General features: G+C 40.4%; 1 protein-coding gene across 4 annotated transcripts in view; it reads right to left on the reverse strand.

The window, feature by feature from the left end:
• The window catches only part of cep350 (centrosomal protein 350), a 68,439-nt gene extending 51,948 nt beyond the window's left edge, over positions 1-16,491 (reverse strand). For 3 of the 4 annotated variants that reach the window (XM_015356323.2, XM_015356324.2, XM_015356322.2), the window contains exons 1-5: positions 15,656-16,491; positions 3,875-3,960; positions 2,464-2,507; positions 1,461-1,575; positions 1,044-1,215 (exon numbers count right to left, since the gene is read on the reverse strand). In XM_015356323.2, the coding sequence (XP_015211809.2) occupies positions 1,044-1,215; positions 1,461-1,575; positions 2,464-2,507; positions 3,875-3,947 (404 nt within the window). In that variant the 5' untranslated portion in view covers positions 3,948-3,960; positions 15,656-16,491. The remainder of the gene's footprint in view (positions 1-1,043; positions 1,216-1,460; positions 1,576-2,463; positions 2,508-3,874; positions 3,961-15,655) is intronic. The other variant, XM_069194300.1, reaches the window with a different exon arrangement.
• Between the last annotated feature and the right edge of the window lie 835 nt (positions 16,492-17,326).

A 17,326-nucleotide genomic window follows, 5' to 3' on the forward strand; every position in this document is an offset into this window, starting at 1 on the left:
GATGTATTTGCTTTAATATTTTTGGATTGAACAAGGCTAACATGCACATTTTATTTTAAGCTTGAAAGCTATTGATAAGGACACATCAAAACCATATGAGATGGAGACAATCTGTCCTTTACCTAACACCTGTGTGTCTGTTTTTAAAACCTGTTTGATGACTGACCTGAATTTTTGCAGATTGCAGGTAGATATCTATAAATCTTAAATGATTCTATTAAAGAATGATGTGCTCTCCCACTTAACCAAACCTAAGTTTTAAGGCTATCCAATCCATATTTAAATAACACTGAATGCACAACATTACAATCTACTTCAGATTTTCAGGTGGGTAGCTGCGTCAGCATGCGTAGGCTGCAAAGGAACAAGTAATAGGTTTATTCCATGCTGAAAAAAAGAAGAAAGAGAACACAACGTTTCGGCCGTGGAGCCTTCTTCTCACACCTGAAGAAGGCTCCACGGCCGAAACGTTGTGTTCTCTTTCTTCTTTTTTTCAGCATGGAATAAACCTATTACTTGTTCCTACTTCAGATTTTGCAGACTTTAAGCTCTCAAATAAATCAAAACCAGCGGAATGGTATTTACAGTCTATAATTCACATTGCACGGATAGAGATCAAACAGGAATAAAGCCAAAAAAACATTGCATTTAAAAATACATTCTGACAAGAACATGCATTGCGCAAAACCTGCAATGTTTTGAGTATATTGAATATCAAATGGTCAAGATGACCTCCTCTTGTTTGCAACCATTCTTATTTATCAGGAACAAGTAATAGGTTTATTCCATGCTGAAAAGAGAAGAAGGAAAACACAACGTTTCGGCCGTGGAGCCTTCTTCAGGTGTCAAGGCTCCACGGCCGAAACGTCGTGTTTTCTTTCTTCTCTTTTCAGCATTGAATAAACCTTTAACTTGTTCCTTTGCAGCCTACGCATGCTGACGCAGCTACTTGAACTACTATGGAATGGGCAATGAACACCTTAAGGGACGTGCATCAGCAGAGCACTCCCCGGGTGAGACTGTAACAGACAGAATCCGCTGACCTGTATGTGACCAAGGGGTCCCTGAACTCCACGCCGCTGGCCTTCTTGACATTACTCTCCAGGGTGGTGGCTCTCAGGGGGCTGCGAGAGCCCCTCTCCCTGCGGGCACGGCCGCGACTGCCCGCTTTCAGAGAGGGGGCCGAGTGGGAGGAGTCTTCCAGGTGCCGTCCGTCTGACGGAACAGGAGGTGGTCTGGTTAATGTGCTCACATTTACTTAAGCAAGGCATTCATCAGGCATTCAGCAGCACAGCAGAGCTCAATCCAGCAACTTGTGCATTACAGAAATCAGGTTTTACTCCTTACCTACTGATTAACTCATGGAATTCAACAGGAATGTGTTAAATATTAAAAACAAAACACAAAACAAGTATAGGAGCTAAAAGCAGGCTTTCTGCTGACCTGCGTTTACTACCCACCTTTGCGGCTGATTTTCCTGGTGGCACTACTGGACGTTTTCTTGGTGTCCATCACAGAATCCAGCAGCACTGATGTACTGGGGGCAGCTTCCAGACGATTTTCAATGTGTCGTAGCTGAACATACAAGGCAAAAGACTTAAACTGGTTCAGGAAACACATTAAAATGGTCATCAGTATTTTCCACAATGTAACAGGCTCTGAAAGCAGCTACAATTACTGCATTGGTCAGAGCAAAGATTTTGTATGGTATTTTAGAGCTTTGGAGAATACGTTTTTTTTTTCAGACACAAATGTCATTTGTGTGTTTTTTTTAATACCCTACATATAATTGCAAAGATCTGTTTCAGTCTGAAGGCTGAATGTTTCCATCAATTAATGTCAAACACTTGCTCTCCAAGGCAAAAGGCATAAATGTACAGAACACAAGGAAACAAAACACCTAACACAAAATGAAGCAGACAAATTTAAATTAGGTAGATTTGTTACTGTAGAGTATTTTTATGTGTTCTGACCATGGTGTTACTGCCAAATCTAGACTTTTAGAGAGTGCAAATAATGCAGATTTAAACTAAGTCCAATAATTATTTTCACTTAGCACAACATCCAGGCCAGACTTAACATAACATAGCCAGAATAATAGCATAGGGATTCCCTAAGTGGCTACAGGGAACCAGATGTACTTCACCAGACGTAGGGCTGGGATAAGCCAAACAGGACTCAAACACAGAAAGCACCACCTGTGACTAGCCAGGTGTTGCAGGCTTTCGCTTACATCATTAAGTGATGTGCCACTCCTTCAAGTGTTCAAGCACCATTGAGCTTACAATGTTGTCCAATGACAAAAGGCTTTCCAGATGGGCAGGAGGCAAACTCTCTCCTGAGCAGCACAGGAGGGTCACTCCCAGCTTTGAAGCCAAGTTTGAAAAAACAACCTTAGCTTTTAATTTTTTTTTTAATTTTAATTAAATGCAAGAAAAGTGCAGATACAGTAGATGTACTTACAGCAGCTTTGGTCTGGCTGAGACTGTCCCATGCTGTTGACAGCTCTGAAATATATAAAAGAAGCACATATCAAGCAACCCGATTTTCAAAGAGGCCCAATTTTCAAGCAGCACAACTTTCAAAACTTTATCTAGTGTAAATAAATTCACGGTATCAGTTACTCACCTTCACCTGCCCTGCAATACCATGCTAAGAAAGATATTTTGGTATAATTAGTTTAAATGAAAATGATAAACAAATGCACTGAAAATGTTTTATGAAACAAAAATCTTTGGGATCACCAGTAAAACATTAAGAAAAACCTTCTCTTAAACAGCATTATCGTAGAATCCATTAACCAGAATCCAATATGAATTTAAAAACTAAGTATTCAGAGGCCCTTACACAACAGTTGTCATCGGCAGCTGTGTTTGACCCTGAACAGTCTAAGCTTCTATCTTTGCCTCCTGTGGTGCTTTAAAAATTATCGTTTTTTTCTTTTACACAACATTCTGAACCTGTTCTCCAGATCATGGAAAATGAATAAAACACCTTCTGACACATTAAATGTTTATTTAATAACAAGATTTCACCACACTGTGAAAATTACACCTGAGTGGCAAAAGCCCATACCTTGTGCTTTACTGTAAAAGCATTAAAGGTAGATAATGTATTAGACACTTTGCATTTAACTAAGTTAATAAGCTTCTGAGTACACAAGTTTCATTTCAGTACTTTTCTATTTAATTTAAAGTAATCATACAAAAATCATGCACATAAAGCATTTGCATGAAACATGTTCTTTTTTTGTACAAAATTCAATGTGATTTATATTTTTTTCCAACAAGTGCCTACAGAACCTTGCCTAGGGTTAAACAATTCATAGTTTTCGTACAAGTTTTAAATAATTATACTCTAGAAACTTTCTAGTTGCCACGTAACTAGTATAGTAGTATGTTAAGAGCCATGTCATTTTTGGAGCCTGGTTTTGTCAGACTCCAGAAGTCTAGACCTCATCAGTACTTGGACAGAACTCCTACAAACATCACCCTGTACCACTGAAAGGTACTAGCAGACAAAAGCGATATTATTAATCTGCATTCTTACGACTTGTATTCGTTAATAATCCTATGGCACTGATCATAAGAAAACGAATGCAAATTTTCCTTACCTAACCGTATTGATCAACCAAATTATCTCCTATGTAGTAAATGACTGTACTTCTGTAATGGATGCAGGCCGTTCTCTTCTTAATTAAGCACATTAGAACCCTTCTGGATGAAAAGTGAGTGTAATATTGTAAATAACTAAGAGGACTAGGAGGATGAATCTGGTCATATAAAACCATGCTATTTTCGAGAGGTCTGATCTATTTATTCAGCTCTGTCCTTCAGCAGACTCGAACATGAAATGACAACAGGTAAGTGCTCACCTCTGCCAGCGTCCCGCTCGGCGGGGTGCACAGGGGCCGTCAACTTCGCCTCACTCTGCTTGCTGCTCCGCATCCCTCTCGTATGCCTGCAGTGGACAAACAGCTCTGTGTCAGACTGCTCCATAGACGGCAGTTATTGAAACCTCAACTGCATTCAATGACTGACACATAGGCAAAGAAGTGGGGTTTTTTTTGCCATCTTTAGAATACAGCTCCAGGAAAAGCCCCTAAACAGTTGCACACAATTTGGCGTAGTCCTTAAAATGTGATTTGACATGGTCCTAAATCTAAATTACAGCTTGACTGATCTGTTCCTGAAAAGGGGCAAAATTAATGCAGGGTAGTAGCAGGACGGATCATATTTGATTTTCTATTAGAATAACTTACAATTCTACAGAATTAATAATGCACACAAACCAAATGCACAAAACTATTTTAAGGACAGCAGATAAAGCCCAGTTTTTCTGGTCACCTCCATAGATAAGGTTGCACAGCTAGCCACATTAGTCAGTGGTACACATGGAAAAGCTGGAGATCTAAGCTTGTTTGACTCGATATTTGAAATGTTGTTTGAAGGTCTGAACCAACCCTTAATTAAAGGCAAAAGCAAAATATCTATTTAATGTCTATTTGTTATACAAAGTTCCAATAAATACAGAAAAAAAGGTGTCATTCATGTTCACATTTTTCTCTAGTAGGATAATACAAACACTTATTGTCAATTATCAGGTTTTATGTAAACTTTAATTACTATTTTGAGTTCTAAACAAAGGCATATATATCCCATAACGTATTTCTAAAACAAGAATTAAAAACAGCATTGATATACACGTTGGATAAGATCGAACTGCAGAAGTAGAGTGAGAATATGAATACATGCTGAAGAAGCAGCTGAGGTAGCTTGTACCTGCAGTGAAAGTGAAATTGTTATAGTTACAGATATTCTTATTACTTGAAAACACGACTACTCACCCCCATATTATGTTAACAATAACTGTCCAAGTCAAACAATGCAGCTTAGCTATGATGAACTGGAACATGTCATTTGGCCTCTCAGCCAAATATATTCAATTTCAGCAAAGCCACCAGCTGCTTTCAGAGATCAGATGGCAATGTATATCTCATCACTCTTGTTAGTTTTAGTTTTATTTTATATTTGCAAGAGATGAGCACAGGCCTGCACAGTTTTAACGACATATCATGAGGACTTCTTTCAGAAGCTTTGCTGCTCACGGTCAGTTTTCTCAGAAATCCCTCTTGCTTGAGAATCATTTCATCTGATTCTGTGACAAAGCTCAGACAGGTAAACAGGAGACTACCTTCTAAACGGACCAGACATTGTTACAACAATAGGACCCGAAGCAGCTATATTTTTTTATAAGTATCTTTGACAAAACGTGTAAAAATAGTTCTGATACACTGTACACCTTTTTTTAAAACTATAAACGTAGAAAAAGAAAAAAAGGAAAAATGTAAGAATCTGTAAAAAAAAAAACCTTGAATTAACCAGCTAATAACCACCTTTCTGAATGGCCTTTCTGAACTCACGCAGATGTATAAATACATCTCCTTTTTCTTTCAGCTCTCTGGGCTGAACACCAGTGTTGTGCAGACAAAGCTTCTTTCCCAGATTTCATTAACCACTGCCATTTTCAAAACGGGCCAACAATGCTTAGTAAGACTAAGCAGTTTTTGCTCTTCTACACGCCTGGATGGGAAAAAGCGTAGCTGGACGGGAAACGAACATTAAATCACATTGAGCTGATTTACACATGCAATCAAGGATCTCCCTGCACTCCAAATACCGGAAGCCCTGAGACAAAACGCACTGAAGTCACAGATTCTGAAAGAATATTCAGGCAGCTTTGCTTTATGAGAAGTTAAAAAGGTATCTGCATGTATTCTTTTTAACCAGCAGGCCACTGAGGCTGGACTGTGACCCTGTTTATGTTATACTGGCAACCAAGAAGCTCTGTAGAATACTGGGAGTAGCTCCAGTTGTGACAGTTCTTAAATTAATTAGAGCAGCTCATGCCAAACATAGGATGATAAATTGCAAGGCTGTACAGTATGTGGTTTTTTTTATACCTCACATTTGAGATTCAAGGAAACACGATCATCTTTTGCAGCACTGATATGTTGCTTTTCAACACAGAAAAACATAAGACATTTTGCACTTGCAGAACTATCCTACACATAAATGGTATTTCCTTCATAGTAATATGCAAATTGTGCGACTTGTTTACTAAAGGCACTTTGAACTCTAGGAATTTGTCTTACAATGAAAAGGCTAAAGGTCAACAGTACATTTTTAACCTTGGACAACTGATACATGCACACGCATAGCCAACATGACTAAATCACCACGAACCTGCATGCACTGTTGAGTTTTTAAGCTTTGGTATTAAATAGCTAGTTTTGCAATGGTCTCACTTGCCTTTTTATAAAAAGGAAAGCCTGTTCAGTTTCAAGACCTGAAACTATTTGGAGCTTTGTAGATCTCTAATATATAAACCAGCAGGCAACTGAGAAAAGAATTTATAAAAGGTGGGCAGACCATTCTGCCTATCAAAGGGCTTATCAAATCACTTATTTATCTTTTAGATAAACATTTTTGGTGTCTAGAGAAGAAGATATTTTGACTTCCTGCACTAGAAATATTAACAATAGGGAGGCTATGTTTTCATGTCTGAAAGTTTTCCTAAAAAATATTTTTATAAATATAATAGAAGGTTCTGGTCACTGTATTACAGAGGATCAATTCATGTTTCCATACTCCCTTTTCTCAGAATGCAACTTAACCGGCACTGTAGAAACTAAAAATAGCCCCGACTCTCTACAAAACAGGCCAATAGTGGTCACAGCACCAAGTAGTGTCTCCAAGAGATTTCTGTTTCGAAGGGAATTTTTTTCCATTTTGTTTTGCTCATATGACATTTTTATAAAGCTGCGTACCCTACTACAGCCCACCACAAGTGCTTTAGCAAACCTTTCCACCTTAACCTCTCTACTGGTTTTTAGGAACCAGGACTTGGAACACAGCTACAGAATGTCTGTGCAAATATTTGGATTACAAAAAGTATTACACTTAATTGAAAGTAACTTGAAGGACAAAACCCAAAAACATGAGTAAGAGCAAAGAATTAATTGTCTCTCCTATAAAGGAAAGCAAATGAAATCAAACTCTTTCCTGTTATGAACGTTAACCATTTAATTAAATTCCCTGAAAATTACACTTTAGCACAGCGATTCATTAAAAATTGTAACAGTTTGCTTCTTAACTATGTATACTACCTTTTTACTGTGAATGGGGAACAGAATATGTAATTCGACAGGAATTCAGTCACAGTGCTGCAGACACCATTGGTAACTTCTGATCCAGAGACTCGCACCTAGTTACAGGAATGAGGATATTGTACATAGATCTACAAGGAGTTCCAACAATTTTTTAAAGGCTTCTCAGTCTAGCAAGTGTTTGTGCTGAATAATATATCTGAGAAAGAGGTGACTGCCATTACTGTGTCAGAAGTGCATGTTCAAAACGGTGCTATGTGCTACAGAGTGACAAGAATCAAATATTGGCTTCTTCCCATTCGGTTAACAAGTTAAAATATCAAATGGGAGCTCCTCAGTGGATCAACAAGTAAAGGCTCTTGTTCAGAATAGAAATTGAACACCACTGTCCAGACCGGAGGCCTCCATCTCAATTCCCAGAGGTCCTACTGTCTTCTGCACTTCGCTCCAACCTGAACATTTAATGAAATCAATTAACCTATTTTCTTAGCTAAAAATAAAGCGATCAGTCTTAAAATCTTATCGCAGCTGATAATATCATAACATTTACTTTGTATAGGTACACAAAACACATAAGCAACTTAGAATTACTACAATTACTAACTTAAATTAGACCAGCTGTGTAACTCAAAAGCCTGGGTGCAAGACGCACTTCAAGCCTGTACTCTGTCATCAGTTCAATACGAGTGGAATTCTGCAACTGGCCAAGCCCATCAGGGTTCGAGCGAATAAGAGTCAGCGCAGAAAATCAAGGGTTTTCGACAGGTAGCCGCAAACTTGCTCTCACTGTCACTAGGAGTCACTTCTCCACTTCCCTGGAAGTTACTTGGAAGGCTTCATCAAAACCACGAATTACCACATTATTCGAAAGACTTTGACATCCTGCATTCATTAAAAAGAAGGTGGTGGCGGGGGGGGAATCCTTTCTACTCCAGCTTCTAATGTGCTCATTTATTAAAGAAAAAAATCCTTCTTTCGTGTGTTCAAGAGTTAACCTCCACACTCAGTGTTAATCTCAACTCCGCCTTGAAAACTGAATCATCCCCCCCCCAGGTGGAAGCCCCCTAATTGTTATTCATGGAGGGGTCACACTACAACCCACAACAGCCTCGACGCGTTTCAAGCATCACAGAAACCATCACACGCCCGTTGCTGTTTGCACAGAGACACTCTCCGTTCTCTGGCCCACATGCAGCCTGCTTTGCCAGCTCCCCTGCAAGGCCAGCAGACTGTGCCGAGAACACTGCATGGGCGTTTAGCTGTTAATGCAATGTGACAGCCAGAAATCATTCTGTTCAATAATAGATGGGATCTAGTCTCAATATCCTGGAAAGAAGATGATTAACCCCTTTAATCTAACAGAGAGTTTAGGTTTCATTACAACCTGGATGTTTTGTACGGGACAATCACGGATTTTTATCATGTTACCAATTTCTCACAAAACAAGCACTGAAGATCAAAATTAGAGCACATTCCAAACTATTCTGGCTCATCACCCGAAGCAGCACAGTGGTGTGGTGGCTGGCAGCTTTAGACACTTGGGATCTGACACTGGGTGTCTATGTGGGGTTTGCATGATCCTCAGTGTTTTCTTTGGGATTTTTACTGAAGGCTGATTTTCTCTGACCGCACAGAGAGACGCAGCCCAGGTTAAGCTAGGCTAAAAATCCTCAATGTCTCTGTGTGGCCTGAAGAGCCAGGAGGAGGCAGTTGTATAGTTTTCATACTGCCTTTCTGTGATCCCCTCAAAACTACAACCTAAACCCAGGGACGTGCTCTTACTGGCACACGAAGGGATTTTTAACAGCATGGGCAACGTGCAATAAAAATCCACAAAACATAAGTTAACAAAAAATAAATCTATGTTCTTCTACAATTCTCTTAAACATGCTACCCAATGAAAGGTCTTCAGTGTAGAAAGAACAATCGCTTAGCTAATTTATTGCATTGTTTTTAAGTCTGCCTATAAAGATGTAACTGTGGTGAAAATCACAATTCACGGTACAGTCAAATGGGTATAATCTTTTTTCCTATTGTAACTTTATGACAGTTTAAACTTCACTCACTAAACTAGATAAGAGTTCACTTCCATAGTATTTCACAAGTTCAAGCTTTGAGAAAAACGAACCATCATAGAGTAGGAAAAATAAACCAAGCCAATCATAAAAGACATCCTGAATTCAAAAGAAAGGCTGAAAATATTATTTATACCCCAAAGAGAAAATTTCATGTATTTACACAAAAGATAACTTTTTAGTTATATATTCTCTTAGATAGGGTACACCTATCTTACAAACAGACGTTAAACAGACATTTAAATTTCAAAATTTAAATGAAATATTAGTTTTAATTAAAAACTTTGTGTTAGATGGACAAACCGCTGCCAACTGATTAGTCACTGGCAGAAAATACCTGAACTCTAATATTTGGAAAAGATGTTTAAAGGATTCACCTTCCAAGCGCAATTCGAAAGAAGACAGAAAGTATTATACAAACTATATAGATCAGTAAATCACACACACACACACCGCATTAAAACTACACCAGTGTCAAACTGAAGGCAATGGGTATGTAAAACAGAAACAGTGGAGAAAAGGGTTCAAAAGAAGCCATTTTAATTTATTATATATTACCTTTTTCCAACTCTCTCATGGCACAACATCAAACTTGCTATTATTTATATTTAACAGCAAGGAAATTAATAATTTTTTTGGCATTTATCATTCCATGTTCCAAGCACAGATGACTTTAACAAGGATTTTGGTTAGTTTTGTAAAATGTGGGAAAACTACATTCAAGATGTATTCACTGAAACAAACAAACATACACTAATGGACAATAACCGTTTCTATTCACTAATGGGCTAATTACTGTGCACTTTTAAAATGCTAGACAACTGCAGGTTACATTATTTTTCCCCCAGAGGCGTTGCCAAAGAAAGTATGAACCCCACTTTGTCAGAATGTCAGAAAAATAACGTCCCTCTGATGCATGCAAGGTCAATCAATGACCAACTACAAAGGCCCTCTGCTTGTCTATAATCAGCAAAGTATCACCACATTTCTTCTTGTCAGAAAAGAGAAACAATGGATTCACCTGAAAATCAAGGCTAAGTTCCTTTTTAAAATAAAAAAGCTTTGTCAGATTTAAAAAAATGAAAAGGATAATATCTGGAATTGATTATAAGGTCTTTAGGTTTCAGGTCAGCTCTTACACCAAACTGGGAGAATAAGACAGAGCAGGCTTTTCCTCTGACCCATCAGACCACTCAGCATTTTACATCAGAAGCTCTGCAGAGTTAGTGCTGAATAGACATCACAGGCAACCTGCAGGCAACCAGGCAACTTCTTATACTGTACGTTGTGACACACTTCTGGCATTTTGGAAGCAATGACAGTTGTGTGTATGCATCTACCTGGATGGTTCTGCGAAACAGTTATACTCCTACATATAACTTTTGACAAGAATGAATTAAAAGCTTTATCAGATTTATTGAAGACATAATCTAAATTTCTGAAAATAATCACAGACAGTGGCTTTAAAGGACTTTGGGGCCATCCTGTGATTTACTTTTAACATTGCGGCTTCAATGCCTAATCAGCTGAGCATCTTTTCAATCTGTTTCAGTAAAGGGTTATATATGAAGTAAACCTACATTGAAACCTATAATCAACATGGTCACTGACAGTCAGGAGTGAAAAGTTTGGTGTCACTTGTGCTGAAGTATCTATTGCATTACTCAGTACCAAACAGGAATTTCTGGAATGACATGCGTTCACAACGTCAACGAAAGTTACATCAGATAATCTCTAACATTTGTTAGGAAAACATGTTTAACAGAATGTTGTCATGGGTTCCCTCATATCGCCATTTCATTAAAGATTATACAAAGCCTTTCCTACCTTAAAGGATCTATATCAGAGGTCTGAAGCTTAATTCCTACAGGGCCTGGTGTCTTCTGGTTTGTGTTCTGCCACATGCTCAGTCATACAGGTGGTCTAATTATTTAAGTAGCTGCACACAATTATAATACTTCACAAAAGTGATTTCAAATTAACTGTGCCTTTAAGTAAATGCTCTATGCAAAAAACTGTAAAACCGAATTGCACAGAACGCTAAAACAACTACTAGAATGTTTGGACATTTAGAAATTAGGTTGGCTAATTTACACTCAGTTTGGATCAAAGACACAAGGCCTTCTAGGAATTAGTTTGACACCCCTGATCTAAATAAACATTTTTCCCCCACTCAGCTTCTTTTTTTGGTCCTACAAAGACAAGGAAACCTTCACAGATCTGTCAACAGCTCCCCGCTGTCTGTCCTTGCACACTTGCAGGAGTAAACAGGCAGTGCAGTCTAACCGGCTGATGGCAGATTAGGAGTTGCCTGACTGTCAAGATTCCTGCTCATCTTACCAGAGTGACAGATTGGGGGGAAAAAAAAACAGAAGTAGAAGGAAAGCCGATATCTTCGGCTGGGACTGAAACCCAAACGGCAGAACGTGTTCGTGCAGCTCTGGTGTGTGACGTGTGAGGGCATCGCCGGAGTCATTCCTTCTGTCCGCGGTCATGACAACACCGGAGGTCTGTCACACCCCTACTGATTGTTCAAGCTGTCTGGGTGCAGGCTAACGCCCTTCATGGTCAACAGCAGGAATTTAATAACTGCTCCATGTTATGGGAAAACGAGCCACAATGGGCATGTGCAAGCTCTCCTCTGCAGTCCCTAAAAAAAACATGCCTGTCGAGCTGGGATGGGGAACCTACAGCCCCCAGATCTGGCCCGCACCCATGGGGAGTATTTTAAAAAGTACACAGACTACAACCTTTTTCCATAAAAAGTGCCGGAGTATGCATCACTAATGGAGATGAGGGCAATGCTGGTAATGGCAGATACCATCTCAATCTTGAGCATATTCTTGGCTACTGTATGGTGATGGTATAGTTGGCAGGAACATAAAAGCAGGTCTAAATATACGCTACATTTTAAAAAGTATCCTGTAAGCAAAAGAAGAAAATAGAAATCACATGTTGTATTTTTAATGGAAAATGCACCCAGTTTTTCTGAAGGTGAAAGCGCAGATGGAGGTCTAGGGGTCACGTCGGTAGCCAACTATGACTCTGCACTGCCACTTGGTGAGATCCAGTGAGTGTTAAGCTGGCTATGGGTACTCGAGGCTCTGAGCGAAAGGACAACTTGCAATTTCCCAGCCACCTGCTGATTTTCATCTTCTCCGAGTCAGCGGTGTTTCTGCCAATTCCACTGTAACAGTTTGATCAATGGGCAGGTCTGAGGATCCTGGGAATTTCCACATTCACTCGGGGTAGTGTAGAAGCTTTTACTTTGTACTGAAACATAAAACAACCCACTGGAGATTCCCAGCTGGGTATCTATAAAACAAAACAAACATTTTGAACAATGCTTTCAAGTTCTAAATATATATCCAAAACGTTTGCTTTTTCCTCTCCTGTGGCAAAGTGGTAATTATATTACCTGACAACAAATCAGCAAACAGTCTGAACTCTATACAGTTCATCAGTCATTCATTTACATGTGGCTCTTCCTTTGGTAATCCGTAGTTCAAATACAGTTACATGCAGCCTGTCAATCTTAATTTTCAACAATGTTACTAATTCATTCGATGATTTTAATTTGCAACTAAACTGCATTTGTGGCACTTATTTCTTCTGCATATTTTGCCATTCAGAATGTCTATTTCTGCAATGTACCCACCCAGTTTGGCAATACCGGTTTGGTATATCCCACATCTCAGCTCATGCAAAGCGGAGCCCTCCAGCTGCACACAGGTAAGAACAAGAGAGGGTTCCTCTGGCCACTCTGGAGTCAGTCAGTGGTTAACACGGCACAGGCTATGCAGCCCAGTGAACTCCCAGGTGGTGACATGAGCAACGTTCGGACCCATGTGATCGAGGATCACAGTGCCTTGGCTTGAAAGACCTCATCCCTTTACAAACTTAGGACTCATTCATCCTAACAAGTAGGGCTTCCAGATTGATACAAAAACCTTGAATCTGACCATGACAGGGTTGAGTAGGGAGCTGTCTGAACCTGCTTAGGCTGCAAAGGACCAGATAAAGGTTCATGCTGTGTTGAAAGGTAAAGAAAAGAAGGAGAAGAAACTTTGTGTTTTTAAAGTGTTTACCTCTAAGCATGGAATGGCCCTTTATCGGTTCATTAACAACCTGGGAAATTGCAAGTTGTCCTTTCACTCAGAGCCTTGAGCACCCATAGCCAGCTAACCCAAACCCTAACACTCACTGGATCTCACCAAGTGGCAGTGTAGAGTCACAGTCGGCTAGTGACGCGACCCCTAGACCTCCACCTGCGCTTCCAACTTCAAAAACTGGGTGCGTTTTCCATTAAAAATACAACACTTAATATCTATTTTCTTCATTTGCTTACAGGATACTTTTTTTAAAAAGGAGCGTATATCTGGACCTGCTTTTATATTCATGCCAACTATAACATCGCACAGTAGCCAAAAACAGGATATGAACAAGATTGAAAAGGTATCTGTTCAGAGCAAGCTGGGGTATACAAAAAGACAAATTCTTAATGCAAGAAATTGTATATGGCTAATAAAGTGATCTTATCTATTTATTATAGATAAATATAAATATATCAAATATATATATATTTTCACAGACTTTCATAGACATATATTTTTATAGGCCTCTGTAAGTTGACTAATCTTAAAAACACTTCCACATTTTCCCCTCTTTTTTTCAGTACAGATTTTTGACTCAAGTAGAACAATTCCAAGTGCACCAAGGATTCAGCACTACGAATGAACTCCTATTAATACACTCATCACAGGCAATGAAACTGCCCGCAGTAGAATTCCTCACTACAGAGCTGGTGGTGTTGCACTGAATGTTGTTCAATATTCCTCTGGGCTGACTGGTAACTTCAACGATGTGTTATTAAAGCACGAGATACTTTAAAAGCAAGGCATGCATTGTTAAAGCTGCTCAGTACACATCAGCATCAAACGTAGATTAAAGAACATCAACAGAATTAGGCTACAGAGATATTACCTTACAGAGGGTCTTGTTTTTAATTTAATTTAAATTCTTAAATGTATATACACATGCATACTGCAGTATTTTAGGTGTAGTGATCTGTAGGTTCATCTTAGGTCGGACGTCAGAATCAGTCAGCAGTCATCCTACTTGTAAGAAGTATTGTAACGTATAATGTTATCGAACAACTGTGGAAACTATTAAACTGCATCAGAAGAAGGATGATTGAAGATTTTTGTTCTTCTCAGCAGGCGCGATGGGGTGTTGGTATAAGAATGTGAAAAATAACCACATAAAACCAATTACTGTGTTTCAGACTCGAGACTCAAAGCCATAGTACAGCAGTGCCCCAGTCACCAAGCTTCTGGAACAGCGTGGGGGGAGCTCGAGCCTACTGCCGCAAGCAGTGGACGCAAGGCTGGGTACACCCTGGATGAGATACCAGTACATCGCAGGGCACACGCTCAAGCCTGCAACAGTTCCCCCAGAAGTCAATTAACCCACGAGTATGTCTTCGGACTGTGGGCGGAAACCAGAGCACCTAGAACAAACCCACGTGGACACGGAGAGAGAACATGCAAACTCCACACAGACAGCATGCCAAATCTGGAACTGTACCCAGTGCCAGGCAGCCACGCCAACCACAATCTTCTGGAAAAAGGCAAATTAATGTGCCACCCCGTTCTCTTTTAATATAAACAATGCGCATGACCTCAGAGATAATCTAAAAGATTTCTACACCTGTCTCTGTAGTCATCTGACATCAAAAAGACCTCTCTCAGACACGGTGGAGAAAAGCTTTAGGATTTGATTAGTTGCACAGAAGGGAAATCCCCTTTCTATCTCAATCACTTTAGTGCTCGATACCACAGATATCCCACCAATTCAAGTGCATTTGATAAAAGTCTTTTAAATCTTCAAAAAGCAAACGATTTTTCCGAGCTCTCGGCAAGATGAGTCGTGGACCAAAGAAGACCCTCAAGACGAGGTCGAGGTGGAGTGGGAAGCAAAATCAGTTTTACCGACGCGATTAAACATTCCTTAAAATCGTAAATAATGCGAACGACTTTCAGTTTTTAAATGACACGTCCTACAAAACGAAACACCCGGCTTCTATTAATGTTTGTCTGACGCACAGCTTACACTGTCAGCTAAGTTATGGGTTACAAAATTTTCCACGCAGATCGCACAAGAGAATAAGCTAGTGTATATGCCAGGAGGAACACAAATTAACGGGAAGTTTCGCTTCCCACTGTGAACTACTTACAGTTTCACGATAACGAACTTAACTAATATAAACAGGAATAATCTATCCCCTGGCGTCCGTGCCAACAATCCAGGGAAATTTCTGTAAAACACCTACCCCTGTGGACTAGGACAGGATTTGATTAAACGGAATAAGCCTATATCGTCAAAAACCAGTGGCCAGGACAGGTGGACTAACCTTCAGCGCCGCATCGATCTCTGTGGTCCGGTGTCCCGGGACATCAGCCGGGGCCCTACAGAGGCTCCGACCCTGACCCCTCGGAGGAAGATCGCAAAACAGCGAAAACCGATCCTTTCAGTCGCTCCTCCTGCCACCTTTCAAAACAACAGTTCCCAGCTGAAACTCTCGGTACAGCCGCAGTCCGCGATTCCTCGAAATCCGCGGCTCGGTCTTCCCCCGGGACAAGTACGCTGTGGCAGAGACTACACCCCTGAAAGGGTGACTCACAAACCGGCCGATCCCGGCGCCTCCGCCGCTCAACCGTCCTCTCACCAAACACGGGACACGGAGCCGATGATCGGAACACCCGGGTGAAGGTGGAAAAACCACGATGACAAGCGGGCAACACGGGCACTTGGGCTGCTGGATTCAACACCCAGCATCCAGAATACCGGCTGGCGAGTCTCAACAGCAGTCCTCCGGCAGGCTCCCGTGCAGAAGACACGGCGGCATTTCGGCTATATCGGGTGAGCCTCCGGTGCCCACTCTCTGAGGAGTTTGGAAGTTGCTAGCACGTCGATTTCCCTGCTCTCAATTCTCTAACCTACCGATAAAAATTCCAGCCCCGGGGTCTTCAGGCCGCTGAATATTGCACAGTATCTCCAATGTCCCCTTTCACTTTTCTTCCCAGCGACAGCTCAACCCTTCATCGTTCCGTTTCTGAGTCCGCACTTCGGATCCGCACAAGTGATCGCATGTGTCAGTTTATCCTTACCCGCCCCCTGTGCTTTGTTTTCCCGGTTTACAAGCCGCACTAAACCAGCCGTTACTCCAACCCATCCGCCATTAACCAAACAACTGGGGAGACAGGAAACCAGTGAGCCTAGTCAGGCGCGTTGGCTCGCGGGAATCATGAAATACCGCGAGAGCAAGGATGTGCGAGACTGACCTTACTAAGATGGCTTCGGAGACTCACCAACTTTCAAAACAAAGAGGGCTGAAATGTTGAGTTTGTCGCCCTGGTTTCCCGAAAGAATATGGCTTTATTACAGTTTTTAAGTTGATTTTACATGTGACGCATAATAGAAACAAGATACGACAAGTCTCAGAGTAAAGAAACAGTACTTATTCACAAAAATGCAATGAAACAGAGAATTAAAATAGGTTATATACTGCATACGTGAACGGGAGCTCATACTAGTCTAAGATTGGTTATGTTGATTACGATTGAGTCTTAAGAAACGGATAGAATAATAACCGATGTAGTCTCTCCATTAAAGGTAAGAGGGTGGAGAAGTGGAGCTACAGTCATGTGAAAAATAAAGTACATCCTCTTTCAATTTACTGGTTTTACATATCGGGGCATAACTAACAATCGTCTGGTCCTCACCAACTTCTATAATTAGACAAATCTAGCCTCAGATAATACACAGCACATACCATTTCACTATGTCATTATTTATTCAACAAAAAGTCAAAATGCAGAAACCATGTGGGAAAAATAAAATAAGTACACCCTTACTGCTTCCATAGGAATTAAGAAGGTAATTAGCACCCAGGTGCTGCTAATCAAATGCACTTGACTGGTTGATCATCAGGAAATGTGACCACCTCTATAAAAGCAGAACTTTTGGCAGTTTGGTGGTCTGGATCATTCATGTGTGTGTTAATATCATGTCAAGGAGAAAA

The sequence above is a fragment of the Lepisosteus oculatus genome, chromosome 9 (assembly GCF_040954835.1).
Source record: "Lepisosteus oculatus isolate fLepOcu1 chromosome 9, fLepOcu1.hap2, whole genome shotgun sequence".
Lineage (NCBI taxonomy): Eukaryota > Metazoa > Chordata > Actinopteri > Semionotiformes > Lepisosteidae > Lepisosteus > Lepisosteus oculatus.